This window comes from Phalacrocorax carbo, chromosome 15 (assembly GCF_963921805.1).
Source record: "Phalacrocorax carbo chromosome 15, bPhaCar2.1, whole genome shotgun sequence".
Lineage (NCBI taxonomy): Eukaryota > Metazoa > Chordata > Aves > Suliformes > Phalacrocoracidae > Phalacrocorax > Phalacrocorax carbo.
In genome coordinates this window covers 9,687,916-9,708,392 of record NC_087527.1, presented here as the reverse complement: position 1 = coordinate 9,708,392, position 20,477 = coordinate 9,687,916, and the positions used below count along the sequence as shown (strand labels likewise).

At 41.4% G+C, this 20,477-nt stretch overlaps 1 protein-coding gene across 3 annotated transcripts in view; it reads right to left on the bottom strand.

The window, feature by feature from the left end:
• Window positions 1–20,477, bottom strand: part of KDM2B (lysine demethylase 2B) — a 120,539-nt gene that overhangs the window by 84,888 nt on the left and 15,174 nt on the right. For all 3 annotated transcript variants that reach the window (XM_064466163.1, XM_064466162.1, XM_064466164.1), the window contains exons 5-6: window positions 5,649–5,827; window positions 2,630–2,736 (exon numbers count right to left, since the gene is read on the bottom strand). In XM_064466163.1, the coding sequence (XP_064322233.1) occupies window positions 2,630–2,736; window positions 5,649–5,827 (286 nt within the window). The remainder of the gene's footprint in view (window positions 1–2,629; window positions 2,737–5,648; window positions 5,828–20,477) is intronic.

Here is a 20,477-nt window from a genome sequence, read left to right as displayed (position 1 = left end):
GGAAGAGAAATCTCTTGGGAGTCACTAAGCATGCAGAAACCACTTCCACCTCAGGATAGCCCCTGCCTGAACTGCAGGCAGTGGAAGTTCAAAAGATAATTTTAAGGGGCGGTTTCATTTTAGGCTCAGACTGTTCTTACGCTCCTCCCAGTGCATCTATAACAGCAGCCAACAGCAGACAGGTTCCCGAGTGCCACAGGTCTTTGTACCAATCCAGTAGAACTCCTCTTGTGCTCCTGGACTATCGATGTTTATAACTGCTTTTATCTTTGTTGCTTTTTCAGACTGATGAGGGTTTTGTGTCAACAGTGCTGTAAATCAGCTTTCTCTAGCCTTTATGCTGGATGATGCTCAATAGCAACATCCTCATCACTCCAGCCACATCACCCTTGCCTTTAACTCTCATGCACGGTAACTCCTTTTCCCTACATCAAACTCTATTATCACATTTCAAGCCCTTACAGTCTTTCACTGTTTAGCTTCCCTCTACCTATCACATCTACTAGTTTATCAAGCTGTCAACCTCTACCTTCACTTTGCCAGTGACAGCAACCTCAATGGCTCTGTGTCTGCTTCTTTATCAGGCATCTCCTTCCTTTCTACCAGGCCATCCCCCACACATGGGAAAAGCTCCATGTCAAAATCTGTTGAATTGCTACTTCTCTAAAATTCCTCTTTGAAACCTACCATCTGGCATTTCATGATGCAAGTAGTGAACTGCAAGAATATACTCTGCTTTTTCTGCTAAATTCTGTTAGTCATGTTGCTACCTTATCCTTTAAACCATCTCTGCCTTGTTTTGTTTACTTGCTACATTTTTTCAGCATCTGGAACATGCCTGCTCTAGGAAAGGGATCCTTTTCCTCACTTCTTACCTCATACAGTCCATGAATCCTGAAGCCCTTAATCACAATTCAGTTTTTTAGCTCTAGCAGATTATAAATAAAGTTATTTACTAGACTAACCACTTGGGAAGCAAGTTGCCTGGGTTCTATTTTCTGCTCTTGCGACTGGCTTATTGTGTGACCATAGGCAAGTCACTTAGGATACTTCCAAATGCATATGTGAAATTTGGCACTCCTGCCCACATCTAGTTACCCTAACAAGCAGCTTACTCTTTTCGGAATGATAGAGTATCTTTAGCTTCCACTGAAATCAATGGTGCTGAGTGTATCATAGGACCAGGCTTCCCTATGATGCCTGCCACAGAGGGTCTTCTATTATGAAGACCTTTACTCCCAAAATGTTTATTTTTACAGAATGAGAGTTAATGCTGCATATCACTTTCTGACTGCACACTTCTTTGTATATGTTAGTATTAGACATTACGGTTTGGAAACAGTTCTGAGCAATTTGCGAAATGCTAGAGGTGGGTTCAACAGCGGAGCCTGGGATACCACCAGCATTAGGTCTGGCCAGTAGAAAATCCCTCTAAAACAGAAACAGCAGTGAAGGGATTCCAGGATTATATGGTGTTCATCAGCTATACAGGTCAACAGTTAATACATCATTAACTGTAACCCCTAACTTAGTTGTACTAATTCCTATTAAACTTATAGTGCACATTTTCAGGCCCCCAAAGTAGTTGCTTCTTCCAGTCATCATATAAAAACAGTGTCAAGGAAGACATTCAAACAGAAGAAACAGTGATGTGAGGTTATACTATCACAACTTGCCCAAAAACTAGAGCTGAGATAGGCAGAAGCCAGACAAACTACTCTGTTGTCTCAAACTTGCCCTGAGTGGCTCCACTGAAACAAGAAACCCAGCCTATATACTCAGTCCAGTATTTGGTCTCGCTGTTGAAAAAGTCAACAGAAAAGTGATTCAGCATGAAGGGCAGCAGCAGAGTTTTTTGGGAAACACACCTGTTAAAAATGGACTTCACGGTCAGGTTGGACAGGGCTCTGAGCAACCAGATCTAGCTGAAGATGTCCCTGCTCAGTGCAGGGGGGTTGGACTAGATGGGCTCTAAAGGTCCCTTCCAACCCAAACCATTCTATGATTCTATGACTTCAAGTTCCTTTCACAAAACATCTCTCACCTAATAACTCTTTAGCCATTAGTAGTTTAGAACCTGTGAAGGATCTGAATCCAGCCTACAAATTACCCTGACTGTACTGTGTGAACTGTATGACGTATCTGTATCCTGGGACGTGATTTCCTTGGGTAGCACTATTGGAGAACTTACATTTAAGGTCAGTCTGCCATTTTCAAAACAGAATTGCTCAAAACTGAAAAATAAAAATGCACTTTTCAAAGGGATTTGGTTAAAGATTGTATTCAGCAATCTGTAGATTATTTCTCAATTAAAAATATTTAGAATAAAATGTGTTGAAAACTTCTAAATATTATTTAGAACAGAATATTCCTCTCTTAAAGACTGTAACCACAGGCTTTAAGGACATGAAGCATCCATAAAGTTCTCAAATACAAAGTTGCTCTCCTTAAAAGCTGGTACAGACCATCGATATGTATTACACAGCTCAAGCAGGTCAGCCACACCAACCTCCCCTTCCTGCACACTGAAAAATAAATAAATCGTTATTTCCTCTCCTGCCAGCTTTGGAGTTCAAAAGGAATTAATCAAGGAGATGAAGAGTAGAGCTTTTTAAAGACTTAAACTTACTTTTTCACTTTGGGGTATTTCATCTCTGAAATAGCATTGGTAGCATCTGTCTGTCTCTCCTTCAAATGCTGCGGCCACATATTATCCACCCAGTCGACTAAGTCCACCTGAAAGCCCCACCAAAATCAACTGTTAGTTACTGAACATATGGTAGGATATACTCCTTTTGGCTAAAACTCTAACAATGACAATAGCAAACTGGCAGATGCTCACAGACAGCAAGAACCTTGCTGTTCAGCAAAAGTCCTATGGACCCAACTTATTAAGGTGCAACACTTCATCACCACAATTCAGCACTTTGCAACCCAGAGCAAAGAGAGCTTTGCAGTCAATTTAACTGGGTGCAGATTCTGACCTAGGGGTACCTGTGAGCACCTTCTCTTGCAGTATCACCTGCTGCCTGTATTCAAGTGTATTTTTGTAGCCAATATCCTAGAAATTACATTTATGAACGTTAAAATGCAAACATAAAAGAGATTATACTACTCCAATACCTTAATTTCAAGGAACATTAATACCTTTGTCCTGGCCAAATTTTGATTTGAGTATTACATTATTGCCTACCATGCATTTCCTTCATTGTTCCACTTGGGTATAAATTCATCAAAGTTCTTGTCCAAAAGCCAAACTTCTAGAAAGTGTGGGCAGGGGAAAACAGTAAAAGCTGAGCAATTGGAAAGATGCTGCCAGCAAGGTGAGGAAGAGATAGAAACTGAAGATTGCTCAGGGACATTGAAACACAGCTCCTGCACTGGGTGCCAGAGCACAAACTCCCATCTGTCCATCACAGCCACAGTATGGACAAGCCCATGACTCATTCTTTGGTCTGTTTTATGATGAAGCCTGTGCTAGATATCCAGAACACTCCCTTCTGGTTATGCAAGTGGATCACATGTGCTGGGTTTCAAAACGGGAAAACACCAGGCAACTGGTAAGTCCAACAAGGCAGGCTGTAGTGCTGCGTTTGGCCACAGTGTGGCCGTACATCCCGACCCAGCTCAAAAAATCAAGATGTGTGAACAAACCTCCATTTATGTGTCAATAAGGATTGCAAGACCTATCTTAGGCATTGGTGACAGAGCTGTCCTATAACTGCTTGCAGCAAGAAAGGAGAAGTCCAATTCAGTCATGGTTAGCACGACACTTAGCCTCCTAACTGCTAAATCTTTTTAAAGGCCCGCCCAAGAATGTTATTCGTATGAGTCAACTCAACTGTTTGTACTCCAGAGGATTTTCATAATAGGGCAATTGGCACATGAAATTCTTGCAGATTGGGGCTGACCCCTATCTATTTCTCCATCTGTACCAAGTACTGTTGATAACACATGGTACTTTGAGAAGAGGCAAAGGGAGATAATGCAGCCAGTAGAAATAGTCCCAATTCCATGAATATCACAGTTGTATGTGAAAACAAAATTGATGGTTACTGCCCTGATTCTGAAATAATTCCCACATCCTGATACTGCAACTTACAGTCTTTGCACAACAGGGAACATGAATCGAGTATTTCTGCCTTATGTGGGCTCAAAGAGCTCTGCAGAACTCAGGGGATCCACTTATGCAAATATAGTATCCATCTGACTTTACTGGACTTTCTCTGAGCCCCCAGCACCTTCTCTTCTATCCCAAGTATCTAATGGGAATGCAAATCTCTCTTTCAGTGAGATCTCAATATCCCTGGTATCACAAATGACTGAGCACTCACACCATATTAAACAGATATGAAGTATTAATTTACATGTGCTAACAGGTACCTAATTGTATTTTTCAGTCCTGAGCACCCAGGAAAATTTGCATAGATGTTTTAAAAGCTCACCAAGCATGATGTACTTGGGAAAACTGGGATCAACTGAACATCAGAAACTCCCCAGACCACTTCCAAACTGCCCACTAGTGTCTGAATGACAGCAAAAACCTGCACAAACTTCTAAATATGTGCTTAATATTCAATTTGTGATACGTGCATAACAGAACACAAAAGCCTACTTAAGAATTACTGCTACACATCAGCTGCCATCTATTTTTGACCTGTTCAGGCATAAGTGTGGTGTTTATGTTGTTTACACAGGCAAGAGATGTCCCCAGCGAAAAAACTACTGGTATAAATAGAATACAATATAGAAATGAGGAGAAAAGTGTCTGAAAACAAAACATCATAGAGCTATGGTTTCACACCCAGCAGTGCCTTGAGCATCCAGTGCTACGAGCAGATACAGAAGGAACATGCAGCACGTGCATTCTGCTTTGAGAAGTCCCTTTGTTCCCTGATCAACCAGGGCCAATGCCCAAAGTCTCTGCCGAGTGTCCTGAAGAGACACTCTGAAACTTCCACCGCCATTTCCTCCATCCCTGTGTATTACTGAATTGGTGCTCTAACCCCCACCCACGCATGGCTACATTTTAGTGGTAAATGAAATCATCTTTATTAACAAGGTCATGGTTTCACTGCTGGTGACTCCATTGGGAAACAAAATCATAAGAGCCCTCTCTACCTTTAAAAAATGTGTACAGATCTACCCCCTTCCTCTGACACTGCCAATTCTGACACAGCAGTAATTATGCTGATTTAATCATGTATAAATTTCTATATTTAATACCTGTGTTGTCCACTTTTTTTGCTTTTGAGACCCCCAAACATTTGAGTTAATAGGAGGGTTCATATATAAGGAATTTAAGCTTCTTGATAATAGCTTTCAATTTCCTCCTCCTTAGAGGAGGAAAAACAATAGACAGGAATTTAATTTTGGATGGAATTTCCCCTAAATACCTTGAGAGGAACTGCATATCTGTGCAAACTGCATGATTAAGAGCTCATCAGGTACCTAATTCCTGTAAATTAAGTTCCACTGTCAAGGAGACCAGCTTTCTACTTGGGTAAAAATGAGATCCAAACACTAAATGGACAGGAGCTACAGGTACTTCACATCACCTCTTTTAAACTCCATGTTTTATTTCTGACAAAGCAACAAGTGACTGGGAAGAAGCTGAAAATAAACACCATCACCACAGGATCCCTTACCACATTGGGGCGCTTGACAATGTTCTCCAGCTTCGTGTGACTGAATTCCAGGCTGATGACATTGTAGAGTTTTTCACGCTGGGCCTCTGGTGTTTCATAGTATCTCACAAATTGAGACATGCTCATTTCAACACCTTTCTGTGTGTTCACATCCATCACGTCCACTATCCGTCGGCTTCCTGCAAACACACAGAGACACTCTCAAAACATTTACCTTTGCTTTATTTATACATACATATATATATATAAATATATATATATTATTATATATGTGAATACATTTTCAACGACTGTGGGGAAACTGTTATTAGAGGATGAGACACCAGCATCAGTCCTTCCACAGGTCCTGAGCAGCTCCAACAGTGAGCAGGGAACTATCTTGGAAGTGGACTTTGTGCGCAGTATGACACTGAACAAGTCACTTGGTGTCTCTGCTTCGGAGAGATGGAGAATTTCCTCCTTTACATGAATTGACATGAGCAGAAGTACATTAAAAACTATGAAGAAGCAATATAACATGGTAGCAGGGGACATGCAAGACAAATAGCTCTCCAAATCATACTCTGCCGTTTCCTAAACATCCATATGCCTCTCAAGATGCTTTTACTCATGTACAAAAATTATCCATAAAGAGCAAACTGCCTTGCATCACTGGATGATTTAAACTGCTGAACACCTTATTCAGATTGCTGAACATTCTCAATTCCAGTCATCGTCTCGTCAGTGGAGATGAAAGCACTAAATGCCATAGAAGAGTGAGCCCCCACTTTGGATTTCTCAACTAAAACTACAGGACATACTTTCAGCTTCTCAAGTGGCAGACATACAAGTCTCATTAGCACCAGAATGTTGAACAGCAGTTTTAGTCGAGCCTTCAGCTCTACACAGATTAATCCACAATCTTCTCTTCTCCCAACTGGAAGGTTTCACCTCTCCCAGCAATTTCATCATCCTAATTAGCAGTTCGTTTGTGTGTGAGTGAACGGGAGCCCGTGAGAGACATGCCTCATTTCCAGGAGAGAAGGATTCCAGCAAACAAACTCGCAACGCTTCCAAAAAATCACTCCAAAACCATTTTCACTGCCGAAGAAATAACTCAAAATAAATTGCATTAAAACAAAATGGAGGGCCGATATATGCCATCAGAGGGAATTATTAATAATTACAGCACCTGGCCTATTGTGTGCTTGGGAGTAGTATTTCAGCAAGAATGATAGTTTGGATTGCATCACTCCATTAAAAACATCCTTAGCCACTGATAGCAATGACAGTGACAGATGTGATAATGATTCTGGAAAGGAACTCAAGACCATAAAGCTTTGTAATCAAAAAGAAAAATTTATACAGTGTAAATCTGGAATAGTCCCACTGGCCCATCAGTCAAACTCTTCACTACAAGGCCGGTGAACAGGATTGCATCCTCAGTCTGAGCTCAGGACTGTACAGAGTGTTGCCACCTTGAGGAAGGACAGGGAGAAAGTTTAGTTACATGTGGAAAAAGCACGAGAGTCCTGAAATTTGGTATTTGCATGTTGGAAACAACATACATAAGATCTAGTTTTGGGTTGGGGTTTTTTGTTGTTGTTCTTTTAACAGTTAACTTTACTTTCTAGGAGGAATAGTCTTTTTTCAACTCAATAGGTTAGCAACTGGGGTGAAGTCCTGTTCAAGAGCCCCTAAATAAAAGCTAGCCTGATTTCTGGCTTCCAGTGCTTGCAGATTAAAGCAGTGGCTGCAGCCCAGAGGGGTTAAGCATGTAGATACCAAAAAATTGCATTTGGAGGACTGCATGGCAGAATCTGGGATCTGCCATATTATCGTCTAGGTTTGATCTCAGCTTTGCTGGAAGCGACCTTGTACAGCCTCCCAATTGCCCTTTCTGAAAGAAAAATCAGCAGTAACCTGATGAATTAAAAATAAGAGGCCCAGTTCAATAGCAGGTTTGTTAAATGCACATGATTATCAATTATGGGCAGAAGAGCTAAGATTTGAGTTGATAGTCTCTTGACTTCCAAATTAAAGAGTAATTTGAGGGGATCCTTTTCTTTTAAACCACAGTGCTATCAAACAAGCCCATACATAATGATTTCTGGAATACTGCTCGCAAAATTTGAGACGTATAATTACAGGTTAACAGCCTGGTGCTCGCTGCCCACTTCCTAGTGGTTATGGCTTACTGCCAACCTTATCTCTTCTTTCCTGGAAAGATTCAGCTCTTTCTTCTATTTCCTGCCCTTAGGAGAAGGTTAAAAAATATCATCCAGAAGGGGAGGCCGGTAAAGAACAAGGGAAAAAAGTACACGGAGGCTCCAAAAAGCGGTGACAGGGTGAGAGATCTCAGGTTAGGCTGGATTTCTCAATACCTCCAAGATGCATTTTACCTGGTGTACCATTTCTGTTAACCATTTTCTAGATACCCTTTTGCCACGCTCTCACCCTGTCCTCTAAGAAGGGACACCACTCAATCAAGCCCAATGCAGCACACCAAGTCCCAGCAGGATCTCAGCAACCCTGGCAGCCTCTTGCCCTCGTGTGGACTATATACCTTGCTTCAGCTCATCACTTGCCATGCATGGATTAACATATACCTGGATCCCCAGCTGGCAAAGAGCATCTCTTGTTACTGGCATGGGAAGCTTCAGTGCACCATCAATCACCCATCCTTGGCTTCCCAGGAGTTTTTTCCAATATAACTCTTGACTGAGCAACACCTGGACAGTGTGGGATTAAAAGGCATTTTTTCCTCTCCTGCAGCAGACGTGACTCAGAGGCAAAGTGGTGATGCAAGGGTTCACTGGAGGGGATTTTACAGCCTAAAGAAGAAATGTCTTCCTTCTCTACTGCTGCTTACTGATCAAGCACAAGTGAATCCCCAAAGGATCACAAATACAGTAACTAAGAAACAAGCTAGTGCCATTTTTGACAAGAGGAATAGACAAAAGCAAGGAGAAGAGGGAAGAATGAGTTGCAGAGATGTAAGCTGGAAAATCAAATTGATCAGGAAGAGCTACTTTACAACTACACTTTATTTGAAATCTTTAAAAAAATCAAGTTACTCCAGCCCACATATTAGTAAAATCCACAGTAAAATTAAGGAGGGGAATAGCATATATAATATCTGTTCCCTTTATTTAAAGGCCTAGTGACCAAGATACCCTAAAGGTTTTAACAGATTAAATCCTAAAACATTGCTACATGCTGCAATATCTTTTTTTTTTTACATAAAAATGAACACCTGGAGGAAAAACAAATTGTGCAGAGTCCCTGCCCACTCCCACTGCCCACCCTGTACAAGTTGGTTTGGTACGGAGATTTGATCCTCTTTGTTCTGGGCTTCTCAGCAAAAGTATTTTGAGAGCAACAGGGAGGCAAACCTTGTCCTCTAGTCAGAAAGTGAACTGCATTTCATGAATGCAAATTATATAGGCACCTTCCCTGCATCAGCAAACGCTTTCACAAATCACAGCTTCACCAAGTCCGTCCCAAAGAGAGACTTCAGGAGTGACAGGCTCCAGCTCCAAGGTCATTCAGCAAAGCTCTCATCGTTCTCCCCTGCAGAATTTGCACCTACGTTTTGCTTCACCTATAGACTATTGTAACTATTTGCCAGAGAGGGAAGAGTGAATGGGAAATTCTGGGACTATAATAATCTCCTCTGGGGTCCAACAGGTGCCATTTTGCATTTCTAAAAAGGTGAAGTACTGACTTCCCCTGCCTTGACCTGAAACAGCTTCAGACTTGCATTATCCCGGCTACCAGACACCAGTCTTCAAAACAGCCCATCCCTTCCCCTGACGTAGATATAGCATTGATATTAGGAGCAGTGGAAGCAAGAGGTGGTCCATAAGCAAAGCAAACATGACCCACACAGTAGAATACAAGAAATGCACAGGAGGTGTGAATCAGAGGTGAAAATTATACCACTGTTTTCTAGGCTGCTGTCTCTTCCCCAGCACACCACTGGCAGGAAAAGGTGCAACCCTCCCACCACAGAGGAAAGGTGAAATGTCCTTTCTGTAAGAATGATTATGAAGCCTGCCCATTAAGAGGATAAAGCTACCTTGGGGAATTATTTTAACCCTTTGTGACCGAATTAAGATCTGTCTTCAGGTAGTGTCTACAACAAGAAACCAACTTCAAATGCCAAGGGGCAGGCCTGCTGGTCCTTTCTAATCTTCATGCTTCTTACTGGGAAAAAAAACCCTTGGTTTGTAAAGCAGGATTTTTGGCAGAGCCTTAGGAAATCTCCGAGCTTCACTAGCGGGTTAATTGTACCTAAAGACTGAGGCTTTGACTTGCATCCCAGTTAATCCCTCTGGAGCTCCTGGGGCTGGAAAGCACGTATTCTTCTGCTACCCACAGGAGACTATTATGATATCCCTTACTAACTGGGAGGGACGTGAATCAGAGCAGAAAGTCTTCGCTGAAGTGGAGCTATTCATGACATTCCCTGCATTTCAGACCCAGGGTAAGAACAACTTAAGAGAGACACATACCAACGCCATCGCTCCCAGATCCACCAGAGGGCACAGAAGAACAAAGGGAGTAAGAGTCCAGATCGGACACTTGCACATGTCTCTCCCGCACGCCTCCCAGATAGTGTTCTCACCCAGCATTTTCCCCAGCACAGCCTGGTCCACTATGAAACAAGTATCCCCAAAGCATTCAGCTCCCCCTTTGCAGTGCTCTCTGCCTTTCCCCTTTGCCCCTCGCCCAGGCATCTGCCCCCGCCCCCAGCACATGCCACCCCGGCTGCAGAGCAGGAGCCTTTTCAGGGGGTTTAAATTATTTCCTTCTTATGGAGATGTAAAGCTACGAGTTCCTGACATGTACCGTCCCCCTCCTTCCCCTCTTTGGTGTCTGCAGCTTTATCACTTGGTATAAAAGTGCCAAGTTGCAATAACCCATGTTATTAGTTTTTTTCATGCAACAGAACATAAAGTATTTAGAGCATGTCCACAGGAAGAGCTTAAGCCAGCAAAAAGTCTTAAGCCTTAATGCTACAGGAATATATTAAAGAAAGAGGCTGAGGGCAAATAATGTGTTTTAGTGGCCCTATACAGAATCAGTTAGTATCCTTACATCTACCCAAAACATAAACTGCAATTTTCAGTGATTCTTTGAAAATTCAGCCAGTGAAAACCACATGGGGAAAAAAAATCCATTTACAAAGAAACATTTTTATACAGTATCCAAATGCATTAACCTACAGTATAAGCGTACTCCAGGTAGCTGAAAAGACAGAGCCAGCACACAAAAAAACAACTATAGAAAGGAAAATATTACAAGTTCTAAGGAAAGTGTGAAGGGGAAACTTGATGATTTTGTTGAAAACAAATTTTCAACTTTGTTGAAAATCTTATGTTTTATTTATCTTTCAAATCTATTTTAAGACCATTGATCATTTCTTAGAATGTCTCAACATAAAACATTTAACAGTAAGCTTTAACAGATAAAATATAGGGAAAAATATAAAAAATAATTTCATGTTAATAGCATTTTATAATATCATTGTATTCTACTCTATCAAGAGCATCTTTGCATACTAAGAATCCTACAGAAATTAAATTATTTTGTTAAGTGACATGCTAATCTGGCAATAGCAGAGTTCTTTATTTTCTAAAAGACATGTACAAAGGAGCATTGATTGGATCAGTGCAACCTATTCTCCTTTTGTTTTCAGGAAAGCTGCCTCTGATGCAGAACCACACCCCAACAAGGAAAGGACAATTTAGGGTTTTATGGCCTATTTACATTGTAAATTCCAAGCTATACTTTCTTGTGATGTGCTCCACCGGTAACATTAATGGTGGGAAGAAGAGCGTAGCTGTGCCTGGGGCGTCTGGCAACACACGCCAAAGCCCAGCCCACAACTCGGCATCCAGCCCGCAGGGACGGAGCACTCCTCTCCATCAAGGAGAGGCTTTGGGAGGTGGCTGAGATGATTCTCAAGCTCCCTGTTGCTCGAAGGTCTCACCTCCCCTGTCCTGGCTGTGCAGCCCTGACCTTCTCTCACTTGGACCCTGGCACTCCTCCGACTTTGGGGCAAGCAAATGCCGATTTGGTATCAAGAAAATATTTTCCTTTTTCTTGTTTTCTAGTGTTCTGCTGATAGTGTGAACTGGATCAGCTCACTGAGGGGTTAGACATGCACCAAAGCTGGGCCAGGAGAAGGATCTCAGGATCAAGAGGCAGCACAGAACAAGCAGGGGTGGAACAGCCAGAACTGGAAGGGAAAGACTGTTTCTTCCCTTAGATTGCCTTTTCTGCCTCCTGAAAACTCATCATCAGCCCATCATGAGAAACAATATAGCCATGATTTCCTGATACTTGGCAATTAGGAAATGGAAGAAGACCTTCAACTACCATTTGTGTTAACAATTAACGTGTGAATTATGTCAGCTCTCCTTTGGTTAGATTAGTATTTAAAAGTGTCCCGTCAAAGGGTTGGCAACAACACCACACATTAATCCACACTTTAATGAGGACATCTTAAGATGTATCCAGCTGTGATTACATCAGACTTCCGGAACATACTGACATTAATATATATTTTTACGTAAAGACATAGCTACACTTGAAGGTCATATTAGACTAAGGTAAATTATGACACTAAAGCATAACAACTACCATGAAATACTTAGGATTTTGGGTGCTATTTCTCCAGACGGCTCTTTTCTAGTTTGGATGAGCTAAAGCAGAGGATGCTTATTGTAGAAGAACAGTGTGACTACAGGGAGTTATTCTAAAATTACTATTCTGGTTAATTTTCCCATGTGGACAAGTAATTTTTAAATCCATTTGTAGAGAGGCTTTGAGATGGCCGTGACCACGTCAACACATCAGCTCAATTTCACTTTCATATTTTGACATCATGGAAATACATTGAGAGGTTCAATTTTTATTACAATGTTCATTCAAAGCAGATTTACTGCTGTTTATATCCAGACATGAGCATGACTGTTTTTAGCAAAACTGCCCCAGTTTAACTAAGATTTTTAAAAAGAGTTTGACTGTGTTAGGCCAAACTTAAAGAGAGCTCAAACAGGAAGCTCAGCTCTAAAAATAGAAATGGTTCTACTTCCAAAATGGCAAGTCAGTGGACATGCTAAACATATGTAAGCAAGTGTTATGATATTTCTTTTTTATTTCTAAGAGCCAAACCAAAAACAAGCATAAAAAGGGAGCATCAAATACCTTCTTTTTATTTATTTTATTGCACAGAAGCCCTAATCATGAATCAAGTCTCACTCATCAGGCACTTTTCTGATGCACAGCTCCCCAGTGGAAACTCACAACAGAGGTAGAGGGCTACATCCATTATCTTTTAGCCCAGCACCAGTTAGTGCTGAAAGCTAAACCAGTATTAAAAAAAAAAATAAAATATATATATATATATATATATATTCCTCCTCCCCCTCTCTGCAAGGGAGAAAGACAATGTGAGTTTTCTGCCCGTTCAACTTTCTGAACCACCTCACTGCAAGAAAGAGCAACGCCCGTGCCAGCACACAGGAAAGGGACAGGAGACCAATGCCAGAAGTAGGGGGAGAAGGAAGAGAATGAGCAGGACACCAATTTAGACTTGCTTAATTGGTATGGCAAAAACCCAAGTTGTTAGATGGAGTGGGTAGCACAAAGAATAGAGACACTATACCAGGGCGCATAATAGGCAGCAATAGCAAAAACTTGATGCCAGTTTGGATGACAAAAAGATGGTCTGGCACCAGAGCACGGTACCGGAATTAGAGGGACAAGTTTCTATTTCCAGCCTATCAGGAACACTGGGTAAGTTTTAACCTCTCTCTGCCCCAGGTCCTGGTTTCATGATACAAACTGTTCACCAGTACTCAAGAAACTGATGAGGCTTAAATAATTTTTTTAAGCGGGGTCAGCTCCCTGCCTGCTTCACAGCACAGTTCCACAAACATCAGGGTAAGGGATGTGCATCAAGCACCGGCACTGGCAGCTGCTGTGGGAAATCATACAGTGACAGCCCCAACGTCCCCTTCTGACATTACAGACTGGAGTGTTTCTTCTTAAACAATAAGCTATTTAAGAGGCACAAAACCAGTGCGTGTTAAATTAAGCAATGTCTTCTGAAAGTCTGCAATACACCACTTTAATATAGCAGATTTCCACTTTATATGTGCACTACTCCACCTTAATATTGGTGGATGCCAAAGTCTCAAAGGGCTGCTTCAGAGCTGCTACAAACTGCTTCAATTTTCAACAAATTAGGTAGAGCCCTCCGACTGTAGGAAAATCACTAATGTAACCCTCACTTGAAAAAAATTCATGCAGGAACTCTGAAGTCTAGTTTCTAAGTTTAATTCTGTCCCAGATAGAACACAGCGCAGCTTCACACCTTCATAATTCTTCCTAGCCCTGAGCAAAGAGGGAGCAGAGAGAGGAACAGTTCCAAAATCACATTACGTTGCCTGATCAACATACACAACTGCTGGTGTCCCACAAAGAACTAACAGATCCCATGATAAGCAAACAAAAACCCACCTGTCAAGTCCTACTGGTCTGGCTTACAGCCAAGTATGTTGATCTCTCTATCATTATTAGTTCATGGTTGGAAAGAGTATCCTAATAGCACTTGCTCAAGTCTGGAAGGATTTATCTGTACTTCCCCACAAGCTACTATAAGATTAGGGAGCAAAATTAGTTCTATACAGTACAGTAGCCTCATCAAAGAAAGAGGGATACAAAGAAAACAGGAGAGGTCGCTCAAGGGAAAAGAAAGAAAAGGAAAAAGACAAAAGGATGAGCCAATAAACCTTCAGTGCGGCACTTGGAAAAGAGAGACCTGCTAGACAGAATTGGAATGAATCCCTTCAATAAAACAGCATTTTTTTTCTTGTCCAATGTTTCCTCTTTGTAGTTCTCACATTTAAAAAGAAATGCAACAGCTGGAAGTCTGACCAGCTCACAACAACAGTACTTATAGACCCCTTTGTTGATGGACCATTGGTTTGGTCCATAGGATGGGTGACTTGGAAGTTATCATTTTCATCGGTAACATTTATTTGCTTTTCTCAGTTGAGGTCTGACTTAGCAGATTTCCCAATTACAGAGAAGCTTCAAAGCATGAAGCATGTTGGCAGTCCCAACAGCATGACTGTGAGGACATTTGGAACTTGATTTTAAAAACAAAGTGTTTTTAAAAAATAGTGGGAGATTTTAAAACAAGTTTTGGCCACAAAAATAATATGGAGGGACTGTTTGTTTTTATAAAGACTGGATCTCAAACACATGTTGCTGTTATACTGCAAATAGCCTTAAAACATCTGAGCCAAATCACTGGCCTTGACATACACTGCTTTCTGATTTTCTATTTTTCCCCCTTGAAAAAGTTTGTAGCCAATACATACACATGTACATAACTCAGCTCCCTTAAAGCACAGGTTTTTGTTTTGGATCCTCAGATCAATGGGAATAGCACTGACATGCAATTATTTTACAGTCACTTGCGAGGAACATCCAAGCTCAGCCTCATCCTTATCTCCTGTCTTCAAAGTGCTCCTGGATCCCCCTGCTCCTCTCATCTATCACAGAGATGTACTGTGTCTCATGAATCTGAGTCCCTTGATGAATTTAGGGCGTGACTTGCAGGATCCAGAGACTGAGATACCCTCTGTCTGAATCCTCAGAGGCTGAAGAACATGTTCACAAATTATTTTTTATAAAACTACACAGGCATTGGCCTTCCAAACCATGTGAACAATGAGGATGCTTTCATTAGCTCTTTTTTGGTTAATACTCCAACAGTCCCACGTACATGAAAAGGTAAAAAACAGAACCTGGAGAGCAAGCCAGGCACAGGTCACACTGCGGGGAACAAAAAAACCCATGAGCAACAAGAGGAGAAATCTTAGAATTAAATATTTCATACAGCTACACCACCACCCCCATGAGATCAATGTTGACTCCTCTCCCCTAGAAGAGCCTGGCCCACTGCATTTTGAAAAATGCATTATTTGGACACTAGGAACAGAGCAAAGAACTCACTGCTTCCTCCTTATCCCTCCACACAAGATCCTGGAGATACAGCAGCTAATGACTCCTGACTCAGCTCTTCTGCTCTTCCAAACATGGCACTCTCATTTACCTCATTACTCTCATTACTCCCCACACAGGGGGAGAACCATGCATCTTAATCAAGACTTAGATGCAAGTCTCAGGGCAGACTTTTGCACTTCCTTTGAACAGCCTGTTTAATTTTGGGAAGCACTCCTTACAACAAAGTTTCTCTAATGAGCCTCCCTCCTAACTCCTCTCCGTCTCCAATTTCACAACTTCCTTGAAACAAATGGAGCGTTGCTCTATAGAAAAAGCAACACTAGGTCCCTATTCAGCAGAAATGATGGAAAGTTTTCTGAACTGCAGTGTGCGGCTGCTTTGTCCTCCTTTTGTATCTGCACGGCTAATTTTCTTTCACAGGATGGAGAACTGTACATTGATTAAGACAAAATTTCCCCTACTTGCCCGCAGACCACACTACGAGCCTCTCGACTTGCTTTGTAGTTCTATGTGAATTCAACCATGATACAATTTTCAGAGCAGACCAATTTGAGAGGGGGAGCAAACACGCAGGAGGAATGAACTAAAAAATCACTAGGAAGTAGTTACTCAGAGACAGTTATGTGGTTTGCTTTCAGCTTTTTTCAGTAGCTACTAACAAAAAGCTGAACACATTTGCACAGCCAACTTGGGAACTATTGTGCTAACTCACCAGAAGAAATGTAGGCTAATATAAAACAAATGTTTTACATGGTCCCTGCCCTCCCTCCTCCCTTTACCCACCTGATCTACAGTGATCCAGAGTCACCACCACTACCACAATTTTCTCTTCTGTGGAGACACCACTTGGTTGAGCACTGAATGAAATTTATACATTTGCATATGTATTCATCTATAAATGTGTGTACAGTTTTTTATATATATATAAAAATCACGCTTTATAAACCCAGAACAATCATTACCTACAATATTTGCATCTCTTTCCATTCCCCTTTCATCATCACCCACTTCCAGACGTATGGATTAGGGAGGTTCTTGTCTTTCTGTGGAGTACCTGGCATGTATATTCTTATTTTAGCTGGAGCTCCTGGGACCTACAGAAGCATATGTATTTAACAGAACAAAAATGGCTAGATGAAAGATACAGAGCCTCAACATAGCTTATGGCTGTTATATACACTTGATGGGCAGAAATCCTTCCTGTCCCAAGTGAATTTAAATTATTTAAAACAGCCTGCTTATATTAACTAGTAAGGGAACTTGTTCCACGCCTTCACAGTGCCCTGCACAATAGAGGCCATGGCTTGCCATGTTCAGTACATAATTTACAGGAAAACTATAAACTGAGACTCCCTAAATCCATTTTCCAGCACCACACCAAACAGGCACCTGAGCGGAGCATTTCACCTTTCTGCCCAGTTTCCAACTGGGAAAAGAAGGCCACACTAGTTACTGTGCACCATTACACTGTGGAATTGCAGTTAGTTACTCCTACAATGAGCAAAGCATTGTGTTGCCAAACTTGAGAAAACTTACTTGGGTCTCTCCCCTGGGGAAAAAAACCTAAACAGCCAGTGAAATACTCCTCTGCAGGTCTAACTTCTTCCACTGATGTTAAAGAAAGTTCAGTTGCTCGCTTCAGTGTTGTATGATGAAGTCCTTAACATCTTATTCACTTAGCAAATAAACCATGAGCAGATGTATGATGGCACACAGCATGTCCTCCAGAACCAATACTTGTCAGCAGCACGAGGGAAGGATGACCTACACTTGCAGGGCCAAACCCCCTTGTTTATAGAGCTTTTCCCTTGCAAACACCTGGGATTTAATGATGTAATTTATTCTATTACCTTTCTCCACCGACACCATCATTATAAACTCTTGGTTGAGGCAGAGACCTTCACACATGTTTCTTCAAACACTCAATTTGCAACTGAAATTTTTAGCTCAAGCTACTATTCTTTTGGTGTTTCTAATGAGAAGGCAAAACCCAGCAATAGTCAGGTATCTCTTCACCTACTCCCAGCAAAGAAAGCAACAGGATATGTAGAGCCTTGGTTTTCCTTTCACCCTTTGTCTCGGAGATCAAAGCCTGCCACCAGGTCTTTAAATATTTGACAGAATCACAGAAATCAAATATTGAAATGATCTGTTAGGTCCTGTCTTGTGGGATCATCTCCTTGGGCCAGATGAAGGTTGCTCTCTGCAACAGTTTTCAGAGCTTTGTTGTGTTTGCTTTTTACTGCCATACCTCAATGCACACATTTTATCACAATTAAAAGCTTTCCTGCTTTCAACTTTACTTGGATTTTTTTATACAAGAGGAAAACACCAAAGCTTTTCAACACAGTTTGTGAAGAGAACACAGCGACTAAATTAAGGGAACCAAATGTTTTCTATCTGCGTAAGCATTATGGCCCAGTCCAGTCTACATCATCAGATTTTAAGACCAAAATAGATGACTGATTATACATTATTCACTGATTGTACACTTTTTTTAAATTTATAAATTATCCCTTAGTGAGTTAGTCAGATAAATAAAATCAGTCGGTGAGTTTATGTCAGTTGTTAGACCACCCCATGAATAGTATAAGTCCTGTACTTGCACTGTTCCCACTGATACAATGCCCGGCTGGGCACGGTGAATTCCATACAACAATGCTGCTGATCCTACAGAAGTGACCGCTGTGGCCACAACTTTAACCTCTTCAGCCCAGGGATCACAATAACCGAAAGTCTCTTTTCTCTCTGACAATCCTCAGCATGTTTGAAATCATCCCTTTTGCCACTAGCCGGGATTGCAAGCTCAACTTTGGGGGTGTATAATACATACCCTGGCACACAAAGCTACACCAGCCTGGAGAGAGTGGAGGCAATGCATGCACAGACCCAGCAGCACCACTGAAGTTTATTTAGTGGTTTATTTAGTTATGAGTGTAAAAGCTGGGATTCAATGGTGATAGACCGCCAGCCTGTGGCATGCAAACTGAAGAGGGGTCAGCTAAAAATAAAAAATAAAAGTATATGTATCCAGACTAGCCATTACTGTTTAGACATAGACACCATGCTTGGCAGGGACTCCACACCTACCCTGGGAGTTCCTGGGCATGCTGTGACAACCAGGAAGACAAAGGCAGTACAGACATCAATTACAAGTCAAAGGGCAAGACACTGCAGATGCCACAGAAAAGCAGATACTCTTTTAAACTCAATCAGTGCTGACCCAAGCAAACCACTAAAAAAAAAAAAAAGTAATCAAAGCGAGAGAAGAGAGCTTGTATTGATGCAATTGATGCATACATTAATGTGTGCTTCCTCTTTCTCTCCTTCATGTGTTTCATAGCTTCCAAAACTACTCAGCGGTCCTTTCTTCAGATTATATTATTCTTCACAGACATCACACAAAGACAAAAATCAAACAAATGAAAAAAAATTGAATGCTTTGGCTTTCTAACATCAAAGACCAAAGCAGATTATTTCATTCAGTCCTTGAATTCAGCTGTAGCAAAGGCTACAGATGGTCAATGGCTACCACAGAAGTCCTGGCTTTCAAACAGCTTGGTGAGCAAGGCAGTTACCTTTCTCCCTGCTCAGGCTTAGGCTAATCTTGGCAAGTATGCTTCATTTGTTCGTTAGAGCAATCAGCATAAAGCACTCACATAGGTATGTATGTTTGAGATTCAAGCAGACACGTCTAGGAAAACACGCTTTTTCTTTCCTGCCCATCTGTGACAGATACCTCTCCGTGCTGTAGCCCAAAAGCACTGTGGTGGAAGAAGCCAACACAAGAGGCCTGGAAAGCATCAGTTGTTCTGTATAGCTGCCTCTTCTGGGCATGAGGAGTAATAAGTCACTCAGAATCACACAGTCTGAGGAAAAACTAGTAACAGGTATTGTGCTGTCCCAACACTTACCACTTCATGTACGTGTTACTCCCCATAATCAGTTCTTCAGCTCACTTGACCCCTTCTTTTTTTTGTTGTTGTTTTTAAAGACAGTTCTGCAGAGTTTCTAGAGAGCTTTGTGATTCACATTTACATGACTAGCAGCCAGGGAACAAGAAGAGTGTCTGAGAGTCTCACCTGTAGCCCTGTCTGGGAGTACCCTTGAGATACACCGTTTACTGGCTGGAAGACTGACTCTAGTTAACTACAGAGAAAAAGAAATGGACAATGGGGTAAGTTCTCTGAACTTCTGGGAGCCCTGGAAACAAGGGAGTAGAGAACATGAAAGAAAGAAAAAAAGACATAAACCAAGATACCATGCAAATCTAAAGAAAACAATCGCAAATGTGCAAAAAGTTTTGGAATAAAATCAAGCCCCAGTACTCACTAGCTACTGCTGTGCACTTGTTTTTTAAGTAGTCATATGCATATACTAACATTACCAGTACACCAGCATAGCATGCCAAGAGAGAAAAATAAGGAGCCTGCAGAAATAACACTCAAACTTTTAGTGCAGATGTGGTAGATGTTTAAGGAGATGTCAAGAGGGGCAATGACCCTCTTTGTCAAATTTTAAACCAACTTATGAAGAGAGGACAGTGACATTCTGTTGTTCAGAGTTAGCAATCAAATCTACCTTAGACAATGAAATTGTGAAGCTTAATAGTTATTAAATTACAACAGAGTTGTTCTTCTTTCAAGAGTTGCCTCAAGTTCCTAAGCAGGCCAGTAACTTCTCTTCTCCATTTGTATTCTTGGCTCACAGCCATTTCAGAGATCAGACAAATTCCAGCTGCTGAAATTAATCCAGTGTCTCAGGTTTAAAGAATATCCAGCATATCTTTCATATGGAGGT